The 23,751-nt window shown below is 46.9% G+C and overlaps 1 protein-coding gene across 8 annotated transcripts in view; it reads left to right on the top strand.

Moving 5' to 3' along the window:
• Nucleotides 1-23,584, top strand: part of DIXDC1 (DIX domain containing 1) — a 41,017-nt gene extending 17,433 nt beyond the window's left edge. For 5 of the 8 annotated variants that reach the window (XM_080567722.1, XM_080567720.1, XM_080567721.1 and 2 more), the window contains 17 exons: nucleotides 765-1,014; nucleotides 2,232-2,339; nucleotides 8,281-8,393; nucleotides 9,542-9,690; nucleotides 12,455-12,544; nucleotides 12,651-12,704; nucleotides 13,577-13,627; nucleotides 14,707-14,811; nucleotides 15,330-15,383; nucleotides 15,919-16,011; nucleotides 16,102-16,173; nucleotides 16,594-16,680; nucleotides 16,860-17,021; nucleotides 17,145-17,211; nucleotides 18,851-18,959; nucleotides 19,513-19,621; nucleotides 20,540-23,584. In XM_080567722.1, the coding sequence (XP_080423848.1) occupies nucleotides 765-1,014; nucleotides 2,232-2,339; nucleotides 8,281-8,393; nucleotides 9,542-9,690; nucleotides 12,455-12,544; nucleotides 12,651-12,704; nucleotides 13,577-13,627; nucleotides 14,707-14,811; nucleotides 15,330-15,383; nucleotides 15,919-16,011; nucleotides 16,102-16,173; nucleotides 16,594-16,680; nucleotides 16,860-17,021; nucleotides 17,145-17,211; nucleotides 18,851-18,959; nucleotides 19,513-19,621; nucleotides 20,540-20,620 (1,754 nt within the window). In that variant the 3' untranslated portion in view covers nucleotides 20,621-23,584. Of the gene's footprint in view, nucleotides 1-764; nucleotides 1,015-2,231; nucleotides 2,340-3,510; nucleotides 6,603-8,280; nucleotides 8,394-9,525; nucleotides 9,691-12,454; nucleotides 12,545-12,650; nucleotides 12,705-13,576; nucleotides 13,628-14,706; nucleotides 14,812-15,329; nucleotides 15,384-15,918; nucleotides 16,012-16,101; nucleotides 16,174-16,593; nucleotides 16,681-16,859; nucleotides 17,022-17,144; nucleotides 17,212-18,850; nucleotides 18,960-19,512; nucleotides 19,622-20,539 lie in introns of those variants that run through there. The other 3 variants (XM_080567725.1, XM_080567724.1, XR_013942016.1) reach the window with 3 other exon arrangements.
• Nucleotides 23,585-23,751: the final 167 nt, after the last annotated feature.

Below are 23,751 nucleotides of genomic sequence, written 5' to 3'. Positions count from 1 at the left end.
CTGTGGCTTAGTAACAGGTTTTGGGTTGCATGATATTGTATTCTTGACTGTTTTTTTGTTCCTGTGCACTGTGCTGCTACCCAAGTGCCTTTTCTTCTTTCACTGAGCGATGAGAAGACCAAGTGATGGTGTAATGGGGAATTCAACTAAACTGTTTTAAAAATCCTAGTCTGACAGAACGGCTGATCTGTGCAGTGAGCCCAAGACCAAAATGCTTGAGCTAGCTTGTACACAGGAGGAAATGGCCTCGTGTGAGATAATTAAAACTGATTAGTTAACATTTGGAAGGTGCTACAAACAGTTTAAGGTACCCTATTACTAAAAAAAAAAATAGGGTACCTTATTCTCTGGATCTCCGGTCTTTAGTATTAAAAAAGAAATGCAAATCCCATGTGCTCACTGAAAGTGGCTGCCAATACAATGGTTGCCTTCAGTCACTGCTGTAGACATCCAGGGAGCTTTTGGTAATTACAATATGCTGTCATTTAACCTGCTGGACTATTAGCTGGAAATGGCCACAGAGGGAAGGCTCAAGTCTGTTCAAAGCATTTAAACTTGGAATCAGTTGGCAGCAGTCGGTTTGCTGCTCTGTGCAAAATGAGTAAAGTTAAGAATGAGTGCTGTAATTCAGTCTTTTTTGTGTAGTCCTTATTTACTGGCACGGTCCTGCTGGGTTTAATTACATTCACGCTTGTTGGTCGGAGGCAGCTCTGGTGGGACTTCACGTTAACATTACCCTCCTTGGCTTTATTTGCCTTTTGCAGATATTGTCGATGGGAACTTGAAATCTATCATGAGGCTGATCCTCGCCTTAGCTGCTCATTTCAAGCCGGGCTCCGGAAGAGCAATGAATCACAGCGCTGCTGGCATGACGGGGAAGAGCTCGTCGGCGTCATCTGCCAGCCACAGGCCTCGCTCAGCTGCTGCAGTGGCCCAAGGGGCGGTGGCTGCTCTGGCAGATGTTCGTCAAGATGTCTTGCAATCTGGCCGGGACGTTTTCCGGCACAGACAGAGGTAATGATTTCTTTTCTGATTATGAGAATTCAGGTTGTGTTAGCAGGTGGACACCGTTTCCTTTTTAAGTAGATGTCTCTTTATCCCGACAATTCCTGATGTGAGGTATTCCTGTTCAGTGAACATGTAGAGAAAAACCACTGCTGTCTCACTGAAACCTAGATTGGTGGTGCCCTAACTAAAGGGACAACTGATCTATGCTGGATGCCTCATAATGAAAACTGCAGGCATCCCAGGTCCTTTATGGATTTTCCAGCAAAACAACTGTTGGACCTGTGTTAGTTCACAGAAAAAGGACAGTTCTTTATGGCTGAGCCAGAGGGAGCTCTGCTGCCTCGTTTTTCCTAATTCATGCTGAGGATAGTGCCCTCTTGGTGTTGTTTACTTGCAGACATTCCCATTTCAAGTGAAACAAAACGAGGGTCTTAACTACAGGTGCTGCTTACAGCTCTGGGAGCAGTTGTTGCCAGAATTGTAGTGTTGGTCCTGTTGTGCAAAGTGGTTTTCTGCGTTGCTGTTCGCCCCAATTTTCCACTTGCTGCTACGTAGGCAGATGCAGTGTTGTGTGCTGTTAATCAGCTGAAGCATCCTTCTATGGAAGTGGAGGAGTTCTGGTGATAATGAGGGGAAATGATCCATGTACAGAAGGAATGTGTAATTCTGAAAAGCACATTTAACACTTGCAAAAGGTGCTATGTGGATTATAATAGTAATGACAGTTAAATGGAAGCCAGATGGCTGTCTTTTGAGGGTTTCATTTACACAGCTGAAGGTCATTTGCCCATGTTATATTGGCTCAAGGGACTACCCATGAAGTAATTTGGAAATGAGGCTGAAATGGTATATTTTGTTGAAAAATTAAATATTAGAGGTTTCTCTTGCAAAGTCATTGGGTCAGGAGTTCTTCAGCAAAGCCAGTCCTCATTCTCTTTGCAGATTCTGTCCTTTTCCTTGCCTTCACAGAGCTTTTCTGTTTTTCTAGTCACAGAATAAGGGATGAGTTTACAAGGAGAGCTTGTGTTTGCTTGCATTTCCCTCGCACCAAGAAGATGAGATGAAGCTCCCTGATGGGAGAACTTTCTTAATAGGAAGTTTTCTAATGGTTCCCCCCTTCCTGCCTTCTATTCATTAGCTTTTCTCCCCTCCTCCTTGGAGACCAGAAGCGTTTCTGCCCCTTCTTCATGAGGCTTCACTCATTTTGTGATTTTTATCTCCAGAAACAGCAGCATGGATGAGGAGATTGAAAACCCCTACTGGAGTGTCCGGGCACTGGTGCAGCAGTATGAAGGGCAGCAGAACATCGCCTTGGAGTCCCACTCCTCCAGGTAAGGAACTTCATTGCCCAGCTGTGTCCCATTGTGTTCCTTTGTCTGGCATTCCTTAAAATGCCCTTTGTCGTTGTGATCTGATTAGCTCTGAAAGAAAAGAGGATTCCCAACGTAGAGTCTCCTGTCTGATCTGGAGAATGAAACCTCGGGAACCAGCATGGAGAAGTGGTTTACTGTGGAAAAAATGACAGATGACATTGGTCTCATCCATGATGTGATCACATAGATAAGAGCTAGGAATTTCTGAGTTACCATTGCTCCGAGTGTCTCTCCCTGAGACCAGGGGAATAGGATCAGGAAAGACACAGCCGGAGGTGACAGGCATGTGGATTTGAATAGTAGTAATGGGAATACACCAGTCTGTAAATCCAAGCCTACAGTCCCTGAGGGATCTGCAGCTGTGTCTTCATTGCCATCGTGCCCTCATCCATCACCTTTAATTGTCTCTAGATGTACGGGTATCTCACTTAGCCTTCCATCCCCCAGACTTGCACATTAAATTATGTTACTGAAAAATCTCCTGCACGCTGTTGTGAAGTCCCAAAAGTCAGAGTTCACTATGGTTTATGTTAGAGTTGGCTTTGCCCTTTAAAGCAGGACTTAGATCCTGAGAAGTATGTGGTCTGTGCTATAAACAGTCTGCCCAGAACCTGGGCAGCGTGTGCCAGTCATGACACATTACATTGATGCCTTACAGGCTCTTCTCACTCTCCTTTCCTTTGGGGCAGAAGTGATAACTCTTGTCCCTACTTATTTGAGCAGTGAGGAGAGAGGGAGGACACGTGGCTATGTTGTTTTATTTTCATGGGTATAGGAGAGAGTGTAGCTGAAGGGACAGTAGAAGAAAAACTGTACTATGGTGGGGGAGCTGATTTACTGTGGGTAGATTCAGAGTAAAAGACAGCCTTTCCCTTTTTCCCCGGAGAACAAGAGACTAGTTTGCAAACAAAAGGCTATATGACTGAACATATCTGCTCTCCCTCTGGGTATGCTGCTTTGCTCCATTTAAGCTCTTCTGGAACACAGTAAGAGCTGCACGGGCATGGCTGCAGCTCTTTGGTTCGGTTTCTTGTCCCCGGTGTAAGTACCAGCTCTCGTTCATTGCCTCTTTGTCCTGCCTGGGCCATCTGCCGAAAGTGCCTCAACTGGGTGCTTTTATTTTCCCTTCTTGTGCAGAAGTGAGGAGGTTGATTTTCTTGGGGCGGATTGGCTCTGACAGTTTGTCAGCAAGCAGGATTTCTCCACGAGATTTCTCGGGCCGCTTTTGATGCTCCCATAGTGCAAGGAGGCCTCTGAGTACCTAAGCATTAATGTCACTTAGTCCAAAAGAGAAGAGGGAAGGAAAAAAAAAACACACAATAGTTTGTACTTCTGCTCACAATTTGCTGTGTATCAGTGTGAGGTCTGCGTTAAATATGGACATAAACATTTGGATGGGTGTGGAAACTCCATGTGAGCCAGTACTGGACCACTGCCTCCACATGATGTCAGTAGAGAGTGGACTTGGAAGCTGTCATTTGAGGGAAGATGTAAAAATTCTGGTCCTGGCCACACGATTTCATGGCTAATGTCACAGGAATTGGTGTTGATTCTTGAACTGTGATCTCAGTAGGACGGTGAGTGACGCATGCTGCCACCTTCCACTCCTTGTTCAGTTTAGGGCAGCCATAGTATTTTACAGGTACTCTCCTACCCTAACAGGTATTGTTGGACAACAGTTGTTTGTCTGTTTGTGGCTGTATTTTGCTGGTGAGTGAAACTTTATGTGCACATCCTACATTGCTTTGTTTTTTCCCATACAATGCCATTTCTCTTGCCATATGGTAATGGTGGTACTGTCCCTAATCGGGCATAACATGGTGAGAGCCTTTGTGTAATAATTAACTTCCACAATTTTCTATTTACTGTGGATTCAGAAAATGTTCCACCACGTAGACGAAAAATCTGCAGTGAGTTATCTTGATTTTTTTTTTCAGTAAGAATTCTTCTGTTTTTTAGTCAGTTTCTGCTTGGAACTTATAAACCTGTTTTGTTTTCCAGGGTAAAATAGCACATCTCCACGCTGGAGCACGGTTTATATTGTAGGCATTCCAGATGTGAGTTGGTGTGGGTGGATAGAGGCCCAGGGCTGAAACAGTGAGGGCTGATGTGTTTGGCAAAGCTTTACTGCGGTCTCATTCTAGAAAAGCTAAGTATGTGCGGCTCAGGAATAAGTAAGGAAAAAAGCAGAGAAATGCTCTCTACGTTGGTTAATTTCATTGGTAGGAGCTGCTTTTTATCTGGAATTAGAAAGCTTGAAAGCCCAAGACCGTTTTTGGTCCACTCCCTGCGCATACAGATCAGGAGCAGAAGGGAGCCCCAAGCCCTTGCAGCCTTCCCGGTGTTTTTCCTTTCCTAGAGCTCTGCTAATCCTGTGCTGTGGGGATGCACAGCCAGCCACTGAGAGCTCAACAGGAAATGATCAGAGATTGCATCAAGCTGGAGCTAAAACAATTTTAATTAAAGCTGGGAATATGCAGTGATACATAATTAAATTTTAACCGCGGTATCTCGAGAGTGGGAATATTCCCCATCCAGCATGTGGGTTCGTCACCTCGGGGATGCGGGTCGGAAACCACATTGTGTCTAGCAGCAGCAAGGCCCAGGAGAGAGACTGGGAGGGGATGCACAAGGTGCTGGTTCTGTCCTCAAAGGGTGAGACCATAGCTTTGAGGACTGGGGAAAAAACAGGCAGGGTGATGATATTGGCTTTTTTTGCATGTGGGGCTCAGCTGGGGAGCAGCTCCGGGCTGCCGGGCAGGAAAACTTTTTCCGTAGCCTCCAGCACTGCCAGTTAGAGCACTTGTGTGTGAGCAAGGAGAGAACAGATTGGGGCTTTTCTGGTGAAAAAGCATCTGATGCTGTTAACCAGAGGCGCAGCAATTACAAACACAGAGGTTGGCTGCTGAACTGCGGGAGGAACTGCCAAGTGGGGAAGGATCTATTTATACTGAGCCTTATGAAATCGGGAATATGTTGCCCTGTTACAGGGCACCAGGCACTGCCTGGTGCTCAGAAATAAGGCTCAACAGTAGCAATATTCTGTATTTTTGCTTTGACTCTTTGGTGCTCACAAGGACTGGGCTTGCTGTTAGCTTTGGTCGGTGATCTGCCAAAAGAAACTGGGAGCAACCCGACCTCCAGCTCCTGGGGCTGTCCTCTGCTGACGCCAGGTGTGGCGATGAAAAGAAGGTGCTTGTTTCTCTTCCCTTACAGAGAGAAATGTACTAGCTTAGCTATGAGCCACAGAAGGAAGCCCCTTCTCTCCGGCAGCAGCAGCCACCCCCTGCGCCTCGTGGTGCTGCCGCCGGATCCGTCCCAGGGCAGCATCTCCCGCCTGGCACCGGCTCGTTCCTGCGGTAACTCTTCAGAGAGCTCGCAGCCTGAACAGCAGATTTCCAGGGACAGCAGCTCTAACAAGCAAAGGCGATAGAAATGATTCATGGAAAATTTCCCCAAATCAGCCTGATTCCCAGGCCAGCGAGCCCCTCACGCATCTCCCTCCTCCCTCTCCCCTCCCCTTCCACCAGCCTGCCTTCCCTCCCCCACGCCGAGCAGGGCTGCTCGGAGAAAAGGCTCTGCCTCGCACAGCCTGTGTGACAGCAGGAGGGAGAGGGAGCTGGAGATAGCAGCAAGGAGAAGCCGTGCACAGGGCTGGCAAGTGCTGCATGCCGTCTTCTGAGGCAGCATCCGAGCCTGGAAGAGCAGGGAACCGGCTGCTTGCAGCAGCACCGGCTCCCGGCGCTTCGTTGGCATCTGCAGCAGGTGCTGGGGGTCTGAGGAGGGCAGAATGGGCTGAGAAACGCCACCGGGAATCCAGATCAGTCCGGGTGATGCGAACAACCGGCTGTGCGGCTGACCAAAATGCAGCAGCAAGAGACAAATAACCCGAGAGGAAAATCAGCAGAAGCAAAACCCGGGCTGCAGGATTCCCCGGCTCTGGAAGCAAATCTGTGCGCAGGGGCTGCTGATCTGCCGTCAGATGGCTTCTTGCAAAGACCCTGAGTTTTTTCGCCTGTGAATCTTTCAAGCTAACGTGAAGAGGTCTGCCTTGCAAATATTTCTCCGGTAGTTTGACAGGAGCTGGCGTCTTCTGCACTGAATTCTGAGCTGGTGGAGGGACGAGGCATGTCTGTAGCCAGAACCCTGAGGCTCCCCAGGAAACGGATCCCGTGAGGCGAAAGGTTAAAGTGGGATCATGGGAGGGAAACAGGTCAAATGGTGAGCGATTGTTGCCGTTGTCATTTGAAACAGCAGGGGTGGGGTGTTTGTTAAAATTATGGGAGTTGGAGCTTATCATTGGGGCTGTTTCCCTAAAGCCTTGACTCTGCAGGCACTGACAGCTCTGGGACTCGGCTGAGCAAGGATATATGGGTTAAGAAGCCAAACAGTGGTAAAAGGAATAAAGTGGAACAGTTTGCATCATAAAACTTAAATAGCTTTAATTTCCCAGCACTTATTTCTGCATGTTTTAATCATGAATTATGGTGTACTTTAAAGAGAAAATCACGAGTGGATATTTCATACTCTAACGGGCTTGGTGACCGATACAAAAAGTGTAGAAGTGTTTTCAGCATTAACTCATTGATGGGGTAATGAGTGGGGCAACTGACCTGTGGTACTGCTTCATCGGGCTTCTGAGTGCATTTGAGGGGCTCTGCACTGTGCACCCACTCAGTGACAAGCAGGAGCAAGCGGCTGGTTACAAGTGGTGTGTACAACGTGTGCCTAGTGAAGGAGTGCTGTAATGGAGTTAGTCTTCCTGAAGGTAAATCCTTGAGCAAAGCCAGGCGACTTGGAGCCCTTTAACGATCACGCACACCCCATTTGGGCAGGACAGGACAGGTACTGTGACTGTTAGAGATCCCCATTAGAAGGTGGTTATTCTTTCACTTAGTAAGTTGTCTTCGTCTCTTCCTTGAACGTGGTGAATGTCCATTCAGTTTGGACATTTTAAACTAGATGGTTTAAAGCTCTGTAACATAAATGAGAACTAAGCTAGCACTGGCTGTGGGAGTGGACTAGACAGAGCTGCAAGCAAGTAGTTTCCATCTCTACTGCAAGGCTTTTCAGATTCTGGGAGAGCTGCAGAGTATGCAGCAGCAGTGCTGGGAAGATGTGGAGGGCAAGCTGCTGAAACCTCTTATTTTTCTGAACCTATCCTATTATTTTTCCACATTGTTTCCTTTTTGTTTTCTGCCCTTTGTTTCTGTGTTGCGGAGAATGAAAAATTAACTCCTGCTCACACTAGCGAGGATTAGTCCCTGAGACTTTGGAGGTATGTTGAATGGGTCAGTGAGCTTCAGCCACCTTTTCTTGTTGTCTGGGTGATGCATGTAAGAAGAATTTCAGAAAAAAAGATTGCGTTTGGACCTCACAGTCAGCTGAGATGACTCCACTGAAAATATTTGGGTACTTTAAAGAACTTTTAACCTAAGAACACAAATGAGTGTTATCTGACTAGAAAATCCAAGAACAAAGTATTTTTAAGTTTGTTCTCTGATTGCAGGGGTGCTTTTGAAACCCAGGGGTGAGACATGAATAAAGCCAGGGTGGCTTTTTGTTCAGCTTCCAACGTGCATAGAAGGCTTGCAGCAAATTGTTTCTGAGCAAACCTTAAAGTGTGGTCTTTTCCCTGCGTGTTTGTAAGCTCTGTGGAAGCAGCAAACTTACTTTGTGTTAAGGAAAATGAAGAAACACGTTGGGTTGCATAACAGTTAGCCTGCTGTCACACTGATGTAGAGTGATTGAAAAGTTACATGCCAAGTTTAGTTTGTTACTGGCTTCCCTGGTATGCAGATAATTCTGACAACAAGACTTCCTGCATATTCACTTTTATCTTGGATAAGGGTGATGTTGATCAGCACTCTGAAATAACTGTTTCCCATTTCCTTTGCAGTCTCGCATCACCCAGTCCTGTCCATAGCACAAAGAGCGAATCCACTGTAACCCCGTCAGAGGAGAAAGCAGGATATGTGATTATTCACACTGAAGAAACAGAAAGTAAAACAGGTAGCTTGCACAAAATGCTCCACAGCTCACACTTTTATTGCAATTTGTTTGCTTCACAAACTTGCTGAGAAGTTCCTCAGAGACTGAAATGAATGTAGAGAATAGGTTGCTGAGTATCTCCTCGTAAACCTAAATCTCAAAACTGTCAGCACTACAGTGATGCCATATCTGGCAACAGTTGTACAGTCAATGTCTATGAGTCTTGATAGCTAATGCGTGGAAAACAAAAAAGCTCTGGGGAAGGATTAGGGGTCATGTTTAACTTTCACGGTAGGGTGCTGCTTTCATCACAGCATCATTTGGCTGTATTGAGAGGAGGAAAAAAACCTCTCAAAATCTCCTTAAATATACAGTCCATGGGAAACTGTAAAGCCTGTAGCGCAGAACTTCACTTTGTGTAAGGGTCTCTGTGTACAGCATGTCTGTACGTAGGTCGAGTGACTCTTTGCAAGGAATTGAACTATTGTTGTGGCATTTGCATTGAACTCACTGTTGTGTTGCCACAAATGCCCTCTGATACGGTTAGTTTGCACTTCAAATTTTCATACAGATTGAAGGAAATCTTTTAGAAGAAGTTCCTGAAATGATTTTTTTTTTTCAAAGAAAACTTAGCCTAATAATAGCCCTTCCTGGTTAGCTTCCATCCCAAGAGCAAATGACAGAAGCTGTCCTAGGAAATGCTTTGCTGCCTCAGCCAGTATAGCCTCCTTCAGTGCTCCTTTGAAAGTGTTTGATGACCACCTCAGCAGGTGGGGTAGCTGGCAGGCTGGGGCTCTTCCTTATATTTTTAGCAGCAGCACTGTGTCTGCTTGCTGCCCTTGCAGCAGGGTACTGCAGCTGCATGTCTGTAGGTGCACAGCACTGGCCAGTTTCATCTTTTATCAACAAGGTAGCAGGTATTGCTGTGACTAGTCCTCATCAAAACTCATCAGATACAGCAAGTTAATGAAGGGGGAGGATGCCGATCATCTTTGATTTACGTGTGCTCAGGAAAGTTTCCTTTGTGTGAAGAATGAGGCATAAATAGCAGCTAGAAGACATGCTAGTTTGGCAGTGATTGACATTGTGGACAGCAGGCAATTACTGTGTTGTGCAAGTCTTTTTTGGATCTGTCTGTCATGACCGCATTCAGTTGGTCTCTCTTCCAGAAGAGACAGAATCTCACTTCCAGCCTGACTGGCAAGCAGGGAACCCTGTGTCACATTTGGAGAATTCATGGGAGGAACAGCTTTTGGAACAACAGGACCATTTGGAAAAGGAAATGGAGGAAGCGAAGAAGATGATATCAGGTTTGCAGGTAATAGATTTTCTTCTCAGCCAGATTTCCCCTACATACTCTTTTTTTTTTTTTTTTTTTCCTACCAAATCTAGCTGGCAGATAGGCTATCTTGCAGCAGAAACACTGGCCTGGAACTCAACAGCTGAGTGAGAGTCCTGGCCCAGTAAGGTCGCCTTGCAGTGATTGTGCAGAAGTCAGTCGGTTAGTGGGGACAGTGGCTCTCCCCACGTCTTGCCCTGTGGGATGACTCCCTTTAGGGAAGGCTTCCTTGGGAATAAGGGAGTATTTGATAGTGCTTTGTCATAAGCACCTAATACACACTCCAATACCTTCCTTGCCTGCAATGTTTAGGCTCTCTTGGCTTCCTGCACTTGTCATTTGGTCACCTTTTCCAGAAAGAGAAATGAAAAGACTGTCCTTCCCAACTTCCCAGATGCCATGCAGAAGATGATAGGTTCTGGCTGCAGTCTTGCCTGGGGCAGGGTATGCCTGTTCCCCATCATTATATACTGTGCTTAATCAAGAGAGACCAGGGAGGGAAGAAGCATGGCTGCGATTTGCCCAGTGCCTGCATATTTACCAGGGTTTCAAAGAATCTAACATCAGTCTGTGCCATTCGGACACAGCCTTTTCTGTTGGTTTTAGTTCAGGTTTCTCCAAAATTGTGTTGATGTAAGTTGAGGCTTGTATTTGGTGGCGGGGGGGAAAAAAGGGCTGTAAGAGAGAGTAAGCTATGGAGACTAAAGGTCAGGGGTCTTGACTAATGGCATCTAGGTAGATTTTAAGGGCACACCAAATGCAGGTAGGAAAGGAACCCCTGTGGAAAAGCCAGAACAAAGCGTGTGTTTAGAAGTTGATTATTATCAGCTTGTATTTCAGTTGGAGTCCAGGTTCATTGGCCTGGTGCCCTGTCCTGTGATGCTATGCTAAGCCCTGAGTGCGCTATCACCCTGCAAAGCACATATGTTACTGTGCAGAATGGTAAAGATGCAGCAGTATTTTCCCATGGGCTGGGGCTCCCATTCTTCCCCAGGGCACTTAGCAGCCTGCAGGTTTTGTTAGCGGCCTGGAAGAATGGAGCAGTCATTCTGTGATTTGCGATCGGAAGTAATGCAGGGAGACAAGGAATGTTGGGAAATCAATCAAGATTCACAGAGCTGATCAGGGGTCACGCAGGCTTGCATCAGTCTTTCAGTGAGCTGAGCTGAACTATAATATTTGGCACGTTTTCCTCCCATGACCATTTATTTGCGGGACCTTTTTCTCACTGCCCTGTTCAGTCCCTCCTTGACCAAGTGACCCTCAGCCCAACGCGTTTGTGTGACTCTGCATGGGGAGTAGAGCCTCCGATCCATATGGTAAAGACCCTGAACTCTCTCAGGAATATTCCTTTCTGTTTGTGCTGGGAACCATACTGGCTTTCAATTGTAAATATTTATGTGCCAGTAAACAAAGCAGAGATTGTGTGAGAAGCATAGGCAGCCGGGAGGGTGCTTTCCCGGTGGACAATGGGAAGGAGACAAAAGACTCCAAAAGAAAATAGATGCTTGGTGCACTGGTAAAATCCGCTCGCATTATGTGCCCACTGGGAGCAGGGAGAGATAGCGCTGGAAGGACTGGCATGTCCTGCTCTTCCACCCTGGCCCCACGTTTCAGGACTGAGGGCGAGCAGCTGGCATTGCTGCCCCCTTATTCCCTGGGAGCAGGAAGATGCAGCTGTTGTTGCAAGCCAAGAAATTGGATTTGATTAATTGATCTTTTTTTTTTCTTTCCCCTTCTTGCTCAATATTTCACAGCCACCAGTTCATGAGAGTTTGATTGAAATATCAGGGACCTGATGGTTGTCTGCCCCATAAGGAGCTAAAACCATGACAGTTTTTTCTGTTCCTGTCTGATCCCTGCTTGAGTGTCCTGCTGGGCAGGCTTTGGGATGCCCTCACAGGACAGTTTCCCAAAGAGCCGTCGCATTAACTGAATACAGATTGCTGTCTGTCTGCTGTTCAGCAGCAGTTGCAGCTCTTTGGGAGATTCTGTCAGCAGGCAGAACGTGACCTGTCGGCCTCGACGTCTTTTGGAGCTGAGCTGGAATATTGCTGCAAATGGGATATTTTGTCTGTAGCCTTGAAGTTCAGATAGAAATAAAACAGAAAACTAACCGGAAAAAAAAAAAAAAAGACATTAGATTATTGACTGGTGCAACATCCTGGCAAATACCAAATGTCTTTGAGTCCTGGGAGTTAAAGAGACAGAAAGGTCAATGTAAATACCACCAGCTAGAGCAATCTGGTACGGCATACCCTGCTGGCTATCTGAGCAGTCCTGCCTGTCACACTTCCTACAGTGCAGGGTTTTCCCTTTTTCAGGCTGGATGCAGTTTGCTGTGGAAATTCTGGCATCTTCCTGCAAACATGGGCTACCTTGGAGCTGCTGAAGGAGTTAAGGGCTGATAGAAGCACAGTATTAAGTACAGGGCCTAGCTTAAGATTCTCACTGTGTGGGCAAGGGCTCTTCCCTCACTTAGACAGCACCTCTGGAGGTGTCTCGGTCTTTTCTAGCACAGAACAAAATTAGGCTTCCCTGCACATCGCATTTCTGAAGTCTTTTATAAATGTGTGGTTAGAAAGGTGTCTTCCAGCAGGGGACAGACACTTCAGTCTCATTCCAGATCAGAAGCCTCACCATGTAAGCAGGGTTCAGTCTCTTTGCTATGGACTTCAAATCTGTTATTGCAGTTATTTTCCTTTGAATTGTCTGAAGAGATTTTTTTTCTTCATCTACCCAGGCTTTGCTGCTCAATGGATCTTTACCTGAGGATGAGCAGGAAGGATCCTTTGAACTTTGTGAGCACGGAGCCTGCCCTGAAGAGCAGCTGGTGAGCACGTTGCTATACTTCCATTTCTCTGATCGAGCAACCTCAGGTAATGTTATGCTACAGACAGGTGTTTCGCACAGTAATAACTATGGTGTTTTGTGTTCAGATCATAATCCGAAGTCGTCTGGACCAGAGTGTGGAAGAAAATCAAGACCTAAAGGTTAGAGGAGGGACAGATGAAGGGAAAAGAGGTTTGGGGTCGAGAGGAGGGGGGCGTGCAGGGGTGAGGTGTGTGTGTTTTGTTAGAGTCCAGCTCTATTCTCATCTCCTGCTGTGTGGAATCTGTCCCTAAAAACCTGAAACCGTAATTCACTGACCTGGAGAGCACAGAAGATACTTGGCTAGGAGGTGTTTATTGTATCCATATACCCATTATACCCATATATCCGTTAACCACTAATATGGGTACAGTGGGGATTTGTGGGGATAGCATCAGAAAAATATCTGCTACCTCCCCGGTTTGCCTCAAGCTGCTGCTAGTATAGTCAGTTTCTAGGAAAACAAATATCGAAGTATTACCTGAATTTAAATGTACCCTGAAGTAGATTTGCCTGCATGTTCTTGAAGTTGGAGAGATCAAGGTTGTAGTAGCTTCTCAAAACTTTTTTTTTTTCTGGACAGCTGTTAAATCTCTAGCCATATCTGAATATAAACAAGTAGCAGATAAACTTAGCAAAGAACCTGTCCTGTCAAACCTGCCTTAGTCAAATTTCTGCTGATGCTGGCTCAAGGCCCAGTTCTGATTCTGGGAGAGAAGTACTTGACATTGGCCTGAAGGACAGATTTGGGGAATGAGGAATTTTTTTTTTCCTCTCGTGCATTTAATAACAGGGGCTTAGGGAGCTGCTCAGGTTTTTCTGCCATGTCTGTAACTCATTAAGGGGGCCTGTTATGCTCTTTGATCTGTGGGACAAGATGGGGTGTACTTTTGTCTGAAGCATGTATCTGCGGAGAGAGAGAGAACATTGAAAATTGAGATGATTTTGAAGGGGTGACAAGATGCCATTTAATCAAATTCTTTTGGATTTACAGAAGGAGCTGTTGAAATACAAACAAGAAGCTCGAAACCTACAGGGGATAAAGGTGAGGAAAGAGACTGTTCGTGAAATACAAACAGTAAAGCTACGGGGGCTGCTGCAGCCCAGGAGTAGGGCAAGCAGCAACCATCCACCTCTGAGGAATCCCAGAGAGTGGAGGGAGCTGTATTAGGGGAGTTGGTGGTGGGGGATCCTATGTTCTGTTCCCTGCAGTTGAGACAGGCACAAGGAGTTAGGTCTCGTGGGTTCTGTCTCTGTAGGATTGTGGTCAAAAGTCACCTCTTTTTTCTTTTTCCCCTAAGGAAAACGTGAGGCACAAGATTCCTGGCTGCTTCTCATGACTTTGTTTTTCCACTGTCTTGGGGTGTGCACAGTAGGGTTGGCCCAGTGAACTCTTGACAAGAGGCGAAAGAGCTTGGGGGCATCCTTGTCCTCTTCAGCTGCAGCGTTTTTCACCTTTTTGGCTTGTTCGTTCAGTTTCTCCCTCTGGAGTTACAAACTCGCCATAGTTGACTCCTGAGAGGTATTTTTGGAGCTGCCTGTCAGGCTTCTGTGAAGGAAGACAGCAGCACCTGTCCCAGGTAGAGCTCTCAGCTTCTGGGTAATACTGAATGAAAGGTGCAGAATTAGTCCTCACTCTGGCCTCTTCAGAGAGCATTTCATTGCACAATTAGGTCATGCTGAGAGCTTAAGTTTCCTTGTGTCCCTGGCTGACCTTGGCCTCCTACCCCGCTCTGGATGTTGCAGATGTGTGGCTGGAGGCACTAGCTGTAGGCCACTGAAAAGACCCTTGAAGACACTGCTATTTTCTTCCATAAGGGCACATTGTCAGGACATTTCTGGAGCAAGAAGTTCAGGCAGCAGCACAGAAATCCCTCCATCAAAGATGGCTAAAATGTTGGTAGGGAAACCACCACAGGGCAAGAGCAAGGCAGAAGGACTCTAAGAGCCTGTTGGGGCAGACATCTGTTTTATCTCCTGCTCTCTCAGGCCCTCGGCAACCCTTCAGCACTGCGCATAGCGCAACGTGCCATGCTACTGGTCTAGGTCACTTCCCGTGGAAGGGTCTCTGCCTTTACACCTTCCTATACACACACTTTTCCTATAGATGATGTCTTTTCCTAGGATGCTCTCCAGCAAAGGCTGGCTCAACAGGACGCTTCAGTTCTTCAGCTAAAGCAGGAGCTGCTGAGAGCCAACATGGACAAGGAGGAGTTGCACAACCAGAATGTGAGTCACTGTGCTGCTGAGGTTATTTTGGAAAGAGGCTGGGGGCCCTGGGGGCTCCAGCAGCCAAAGGATGAAGTTGGTGGTTGCAGCATAGTTCCTGGGGTCGTGGGAGATGGAATGACCAGTCAAAGGTCTCTGCACAGTAAACACTGCAGTCTGCTCGCCAGCTGTCCAACTCGCTGGAGTTCCCTGTTCTTCACTCCCGCTTCCTGTCCTCCCAGGCCTTCAGCTGAGACAGGGAGGGGCTTCCCGTGATGTTTTCAGTGCAGTTGGATTGTTCCTTCCTCATCGTGCTCCCTGCTTAGCAAGTGGCACTTCGACAGGTGGAGCTGTGATGCAGTGTCTGCCTGGAGAGGGCAGTGCAAGGAAGGAGCTGCCCTGTTCATGAGGTTGCTGTCCTTAAAAACCAGCTCCCTCAAACCCTGCAGCTGCTTGGTCTCCCTTTAGCAAAGGGCAAAGAGGTTGGCACTAACTCCCTAGGAATACAAGACCTCACACCTATTTGTTTTGCTCTGTAGGTTGACCTTCAGAGGAAGGTTGAAGAGAGAAACCGGCTGTTGGCGGAATACAAAGTAATGGAACCTCTCTTCTCCGGGAGCTTTGCTGGGGCAGCATCTGGTGGTTCTCCTGTGAACGTGACTGTTGTCTCCCTGGCACTCAGTCACCTCTGAGAATGGCAGTGTGGGTGGTGAATGAATGGCAACAGCCATGGAAGTTTGTAATGAGTTGGAGGGATCAGATAGCTTTCGATAGTGGATTCTTCATTGTCATGTTTTTTCTGTGACGGCTTGCTGAATGTCTAATGTGTGCAGAAGCCTATCAGGTTAGGTTCTGTCATTTGCCTACTGATCCCTCAAGAATCTTTTCTTTGCATCAGTTGTCTGGCCTCAGTAGTGGATCTTTGTTTGGCAAGGGAGCTCCAGGCAACAAAGCAAAGACCTGACAAACAAGGCTTTAAAACTCAGATCTAACGTCTAGCTAAAAGCAGATGGATTGTGTAGGTCAAGCTGTAGAGGAGCCTGGTGCTGGCAGAATACATAATCCTCCCTGCCATAAGGAAGATGACTGTGAGCCTTACTCACTGTCCCATTGATTCCTGTGTTACAGAAGGAACTGGGCCAGAAGGATCGGCACTTACAGCAGCATCAAACCAAACTGGATGAAATGCTGAGGCAGCTTTCTGAGGCCAGCTACCAGCAGGTATGGAGCAGGTTGGCTGCACTGATGCCCTAAGAGGTGGCACGTAGCACGAAGATGAGCCAATAAGGTTAACTTCTGTTCCCTTTTCAGGTGGATTTGGAGCGGGAGCTGGAGCACAAAGAGGCCCTGCTAGCTCACTGCATGAAGAGAGAAGCTGAAGAGGTATGGGAAGCCTTGGTCTGCACATCAGACTGTCAGAATGACGTTTCTGTCTAGCACCCTCTAGCTACCTATCTCTAGAAATCGTCTCCTTTATCCCAGAGAGGCCAGGGTCAATGCAGTCTGTTTGTCTGTGCCCTAACCAAGGCAGGCAGACTCTACAAAGCATACAGCTTACCAGAGATCTCAGCAGTGAGCTCTGGCTTAGCCTCTTGTGTCAAAATCCTAAGGGAAATCTGTGCTCTGGCCCATAGGACTGCCTGCACACCCCTTAGTGTATTTACCTGGTAGAAGGTGCTGGTTGTACCACTCAGCGTGAAAAGTTTTCATTCCTTCTTGTCACTTTGAAGATGGCAAACTGGGATCTTTGGGGTATTCCTAACGCTAACATTCCTAGCACCACATGCATCTTCCACCGAACAGGTGATGGCCTACAGCAGTCACAGTGCTCAGAGCAATGGCTTCCTCCAGACAGCAGGAAAAGGAGCTGCTCCTGCAGCCCACCGAGGGGTAAGTGCACCTAAGGGATATTTTCCCAGCCAGATGTAGACGAAGGTTCCAGGTATCCTGGAAGCTGTTACCTTTGCTACCTTTTTAAGATTATTTTTTCCCCTTTCTAAGGCCTGTGGCTTTAGATGGGAAGAAAGCAGCCTGGAGATAATCTGATTAATTTGTGTTCTCTTGGCAAGACAAACGACTTGCAGCTCGTTCGTGACGCACTTCGTAGCCTGAGGAACAGTTTCAGTGGCCACGACCCACAGCACCACACTATTGACAGCCTGGAGCAGGGCATCTCCAGCCTGATGGAACGGTTACACCGCATGGAGACACAGAAGAGGCAAGAGAGAAGGGTAAAAGTTTCCTAGTGTTTGGCTCTTAATTTCTACCCCTCACGCACAATCCAGAGCTTACCAGCAATATGAGTCCCAACTGGGAAGTGACACTGTTCTCACTGTTTTGGCTTTACACCCTAGATCCGGGGGAAATCACCAGCAAGCAGAGCAACAAATGAGTGTAGAGACTCCTGGCCTCCAAACTCCAGTAAGTGCCTTTCAGCTCCTGCTCTCCCACTGCTCAATTCATTGCTCAGATTTCTTATCTAGAGTCGAGGACATAGCATCGCCTTGAAAATCTGCCACCCCCAAGCTTATTCCCTTCACCAGGGCTTACTTTCCTGTCTTTAGTCACTTGCTGTACAGGCTAGGCTTCACTGCAGGGGAAAAGGGCCAGAGGCAACCTACAGCTGCTTGTTTGTAAAGCGCCATTACAGTGGGAATCTCTGGGCCATCTGGGTAGCACTGCAGTAGAAATAATTATGACAAATAATTACCTCTGGGATGAGTGGGAAACGTAACGTTATTTCAGCTTCCCTGCTGGTTTGCACCATCTAGTGGACATGTAACTGTACAGTTGCCTCCTCCCCTGCTTCCCCCATCATGTCTGCCTCCTTTCATGTATGCGGAACAGCACAGCCCTTTGTGACACCAAGTTTCCTGGCTCCAGCTGCAGCAGCTCCATGTTTGCTTTTCACTATGAAGGCTGTTTTTTTTTTTTTTTGTTTGTTTGTTTGTTTTTTCCCAAGGTTGGTTTTAAATGTTGCCTAGGAAGTCTGTGAGGTTGCAGGGGACTCCAGGTGCTGGGGAAAGGTAGAGGCCACCTTTCGGCTGCATTACAGCATCCAGCAGCAGGGTAGTATGGATGTAATTGATGTGGAGGAATGCAGGAGAGGAACTTCAGAAGTCTGAAGTGGGGTTGGGGGAAGAGTTGATGGTTTTCCTTCTCCCATAAACTGCAGTTATTAGATCAACCACTGTCATTAGATCAACCCTGCATGCATGCTGTACCTCTCCCTTTCTCACTGAGCCTTAGCAGGCTTCATCGCCTCCACTGCAGCAGGAAAATTGAGTCTTGCAGCTTCAAACCTAAATTCCCTCAGGTGTAAAGAGGTCTATGAGGTGGCTCCGAAGATTTGTTAAATTAGAAAGCCTTTGACTTGGTGTCCATACTGTTTTCTACATGCTAGGAAAGTTAAAACTGTAGAGTCACTCGATGTGAACGTTCCCCTGCTTCAGCTTTTGGCGCAGCACACTGCAGGGGCAGAGGAAACTAGGCAGTAGCCAGAGGGAGAGAAACACAAATGAGCAGAGAAAAGTCTGTGCACAAACACCTATCCTGGCCAAGCTGAATGTGCAGGATGTGCAGCTGGGAGGAGACAGATAACCTTTTGCCTTAATGATGGTGATCAATCAGACCATTTTGCTGTACCCACCTGCAAGTGAAGGCGAGTGATAATGTGGTTGTGTGCCCAGCCAGTAGGATGGAGTCTGTTCAGTCTCCTCTTCCAGAAAGGTTCTCCTGTCACTGCTGAGGTAATGAACAGAGTGCCTGTGGAGTAGACGGTAGCAGCAAGCTGCTGGGACAGTAATCCTGGAGGGCAGTGCTAGGCAAATTGTCTAGGCTTACGCATATGGGTGTGCTGTTACCTTAAAATGCAAAGTTTTCCAGTAAGCATTGGAATACCTGATTCTTCCCAAGGGAAAATCCACCCTCATAAGAATATCTTCCCACCTCCAGGTTCTTCACTGTGATAAGTTTGATGCTGAGAGCATCGCTTGTCTCCTGTGGTGGCAGGAGGCAGGTTGTTCCCCAATGAGTGTGCTCTGTGCTCCTTTCGTTGTAGAACTGCCTCATTCTCACAGCACACCTGTGATGAGCACCAGTGCCTGCACCAAAGTGTTGTACTTCACTGACCGCTCCCTCACACCTTTCATGGTCAACATACCAAAGAGGTGAGATTTGGCTTGGCCTTGCTCACGTTGATTTGGGAGGCGCTTTTTTCCCTGAAAACATTAGTCTGATCTCTTCTGGGTATGGTCACCACTAGCATGGGTTCCCTGTGCGTTAACTTGGGGCTTGGATTTCATACCATGGGGGAAATTGCCTAAAGCAATTCCCTAGCTGATACATTTGTTTTAGCCCTAAGAAATTATTTATTATTATTATTATTATTATTATTATTATTATTAACTTCCAAGAGAAAGCAGCCAAGCAGATCTATCGTGGCTTGTACTGCAGGACTCTTGTGCCGAAACACCCATGTCAGTCAGTGCAAAAGGGAAAGGGAGAAAGGCTGTTTAGAGGTGGTTCCTGCAAATTATGAGGAAATTCTTCCTCTGAAGAGGACCTTGGGGTTGACAGGTGGGGCGTACTGTTCACATTCCTGTGGCTAGGGTGCTAGATCCCTAGTCAGACTTGTGCTGTGGTTCCACATGCCATGCAGGAACACTAGAGATAAAGCCTGTACAGTGTACTGTGGTTTAGTGCCAAACTCTTCCCTTGCAGGTTAGGGGAAGTGACTCTGAAGGATTTTAAGGTAGCTATTGATCGTGAAGGAGCCCACCGGTACCATTTCAAAGCCCTGGATCCCGAGTTTGGCACAGTCAAGGAGGAGGTAGGTGTGGAATTTAACTATCAGGCAGCGCTGGGTTCAGTGTTACAACACAGCCCTGGAGACCTTGGTCATACCACTTTTAAACTAATAAAATCTTTGAACTTGTCTCCAAACAGACTGCCGATTTTCACAGTTCTAGGTTAAGCTCCTCTTCTAAGGAGCTAAAATGGGATATTTTTATCTCCAGCCAGGACAATGATATGAATCTGATTGCAGCTGCCTGGCGTTTGCAGAGCCCCTTGGGCAAAGGCTATTGCCAAAAGCCGTCTGTGACACAGCTCAGAGGACGCTGGGCAAAACCCAGGCTACACTTGTAGCTCTTTAAGTGTTTTTATGAAACCTGCTGCAATGAGATATGCGTTAGGCCAATGTGTTTTATTCAGAAAACATTCTCCTACTTTATTTTCAAGGTTTTTCAGAGGTAACAGTGTTTGTGGCATCTCTTCCTTTGTGTACTGCATTGTAGCCCTGCTTGAGCTCAGGCTGGTGTTGGTGTGTACTGGATCCGTTAAAGGTTATTGGAATGTTTCCTGTTTCACAAATTGATGAAGACAAGTGCAAGGGGATACCCTCTCTGGGAGCAGTCAGCTGACTAGTTCTGCAGAAACAGCTGGGGTTTGTAGTCCGATAGATTAGAAAAGGCATGTTTCCTGTCTTTATTTTACCTTTCCTGTCAAAGAATAAAAAGCCAAAAATCTTGACTGTTACCAGTTGAAGAAGGAGCCTAATTTGTTTTTTTAACTTAAAAACCTGAAAATACCAATGAGATGCATGTCAGTGATGGATGAGGAGTATGTTCAGTGAACTGCGCAGTAAAATCCTAGCTAGGCTCTCTTGCTCGATGCCTGCCTCTTAAGCTATGCACACATCCTGGAGCGGTGTCCAGGCTCCAGACATGACTGGACTCTTTTCTCACAGGTATTCCATGATGATGACATCATTCCTGGCTGGGAGGGGAAAATTGTGGCCTGGGTGGAAGAAGACCACGGGGAGAATTAATCAAGCTTTTAGGTCTTGTCACTATGGAAACCTGTAACTGGCTGCTGAGCTCGGAGAATGACCAAAAAGCATGCGTGCTGGAAGGAGTCCAATTCAAGCTGCCAAAAGAAAGGGTTTCTCTGCAAGCAACGGGTGATGCATGTTGTGTGCATGGATGCCTGGCGTGGATGCCTGACTTTCTGTGGCCAAATACAGACAGCGTTGTGGGACTGAAATGATTGTCTGTGGGAAAGAAACACCTTGCTTTGTCCTATCAACAGAACCCTGAAGGCCTTAACGATGCATTTCTCCTTTCCCCTGCTTCTCCATTCCTGCAGTATGTGCTGCAGCCTGTGATCTGGGCGTTTCAAGTCTCGTTTGTTGTACACAGTATTGCATAAGTCTGCACTGATGGCAAAAATGTGAAGCTTTGCCTTTGAGTCGGAAGAAGCCGCTGGAGTATGCGAGCAGAAGGTTTGACCAACTTTGGTCTCGGACTTGCATGTGCTGCAGGAGCAGAGGGAACTTCGTGGAAAGTCCAGACTGAGTATAGAAGTGTGACCTGGGGAAGGAAGACAGTCTTCTGAAGGTTTTCTGCATGATCTGAAGCAAAGATCACCAGCCCGGCAAAGCTTCCTTTTTCCCAAAATTTAGGCTTCCACTTCCTAGCCCTGCTTCTCCCCCTTGCCTTCCAAAGCTGTACTCACTTCTGAGGTCCTCTGGGTTTGCTTTGTTGCCATGGGGACTGTGGGATCTTGGTGCTTGCTTTTCTGCTGAAGGATTTCATTTGGGGAGGCAGGAGCTGGAATCAGCTGCTTCCCCGAGGTACTTACAGCCCCCCTCCTTGTTGAGCCCCTCTCTTTGCACTCCTGCCGTCTCCTCTGTCAGCACAGTGGACTGATTGTCACCTCCTGTGCACAGGCACCTCTGTGCTGCTGTCCACTGATTGCCAGGACCACCAAACATAACCACACCGGTGGGATAAATCCTATCAGCAGCACCATCCGTTCCTTGGTAGGCCTGCTCCTGGGGTTTCTGAAGGAGCAGGAAATAGATGGCTGGCTGGGAGGGTGCGCGCCCTGAAAATCCCTGAGGCTTGTGGTTTTTGTGTTCTGTTTTTGTTTGTTTGTTCTGTTTGTTTCTTTCCCCCTGCATTGCCTGCCTCTGTCCTTCTGCTGCCGGTCAGCTGTACTCGCACAGCACTGGCTCTGGTCTGCGGCAGACACTGTTGACTTAAAAGGTCAAATGGCAAGTCAAGGTTCTGCTCATTCTCGGTGCATGTGGCCCTTTCATGGACTACCCACGTGTCTGTGCTTTGGATGAGGCTGGGAGAGGGTGACCCTGGTTTTACTGTTTTATATTAACATGTCCTTTTGTAAATATGTTACTGTTTGGAATTATTTTGTACCAGTTTACATTGTCTGAGGACTGTGGATATTTTTATACCAGTGCAAGTGCTTTCTGTATATTTCTGCACGCATTATACTGTGTTTTACTCACTTTCTAGTGGATGCTGAGATGTTTTGTATGGTCTCTTGTTCACACAACACTGGGCTTGATCTTATTTTACTATGGAACTCCAGCTAGTTCCTACTGGGTTTTATATGCTGCCAGCTTGTACAGGCAGTAACAATGCTATTTCCTTCCACACTGCTTCACTGTCCAGGAAAGAGCTCAAGGCTTTTACCTGGCCCTGTGCCACACTGGCACACCACAACATGCCTGCGGTGCCCTACAGTTCGTTATGGTGACTTTCCTCGCAGACAGCAAGCAGCCAGTGTCAGTGGGACAGCTCGTCAATGGACAAGTTCATCAGTGGCTGCGGGGGGGCGGACGGGACACATCTCTTGGAAAAAACAGATTTTCTTTCTCCCTGGAACTTGTTTCAGTGTTGCATGATCTTTAGTAGGTTGTTAAAGAGAGCATGGGGTTGTTATACTGAAATCAATTGTTGTATTTCGATTGCAATTTTTTCCTCAAATGTTGCTTCAAGTTTTGCTTCTCAATTTTATTTCAGCAAGAGCCACACACCCAGAGTAGAATTTTATGGAGACATTCTGTAGTTGCCAGTTCAGTACTACTGCTTGGTTTTGGAGCACTGAAGACACGGAAGGCTGTTCATATGATCAGAGCTTCTGGTTCAATTTAGCCTTGTCCAGTAGGCATCCAATTTTCTCCTAGAAAATAAAACAGATGTTAGCTGATACAGGAGACAGTTAGGAGCCTCAGCCTTGTTCTTAGGCCAGTTCAGGCAGCTAATCATGGGCACGTTTAATATGCTTACTGCCCTTCCTACCCATGAGTCAAAGACTGAACCAGATCTGACAGCCTTTCAGCAATGTGCTCTCCAGAGCAGCACTGGGCTGTATCTGAGGAGCAAGACTGGACAAGACTTGCTTTTTGGGGTTGTCAGCAACAAACCTATCATCAGCGTTAATGTCATATGTAAGCTAAGATGCAAACGATGTTCCCTGAGACAGGACGGGTAGCAGTGCTTTGTTCTTGGGGTCCCTATGTGCAGCTCCCTCGGTGATAGCAGAGGTGGGACTGCTAGCAGTGCTGGCACTGAAGCTGAAGGCCCCGCTTTGCCTCGTTCACTCCCAAAAGTACCGCTTTGGGGAGCTGTTTGGATTCAGCTTTGTTCCTGCAGTGACACCGCAGCCTTCACCAGATGCTTTACCTTCTGTGATTTACAGGAAGGGGTCTGCAGCAGGTAAGAAACCGGGATAAGAGGTATTGGATGGCAAGTCCTTGGACTGGATGGGTTTTGCTGATAAAACCAAAAGCTGTTGCTACTCTAACACTGACTGCAGTGAATTTATTCTGGGAATATGCTCTTAATATCATACCCAGGACTTGCATTTTTGCTGTGTTGAATGTTTATTTCTACCCAACTCTCTTCAAAGTTACTTTCCTGCTCCTATACTTGTAACTTGGCTGTGTAACACATGGTACGTGTAAAATTATATTTTCATAGAAACTCTACATAGAGTTTGCATTCATCATTTGAAACGGAGGGTGGTTCTCAGGCATGTCCTCAAGGAAAGTGAAAACCTTATCTGTGTACCTAAGATCCTGACATCCCAGATGGATAAACGTTGGTTTTAGCGGACCAAGCCCTCATCTCAATAAAGCGGGGTTTGCAAACTGAG

This window comes from Anser brachyrhynchus (assembly GCF_964034855.1).
Source record: "Anser brachyrhynchus genome assembly, chromosome: 25".
NCBI lineage: Eukaryota > Metazoa > Chordata > Aves > Anseriformes > Anatidae > Anser > Anser brachyrhynchus.
This window is presented reverse-complemented; position numbering and strand designations above follow the sequence as displayed.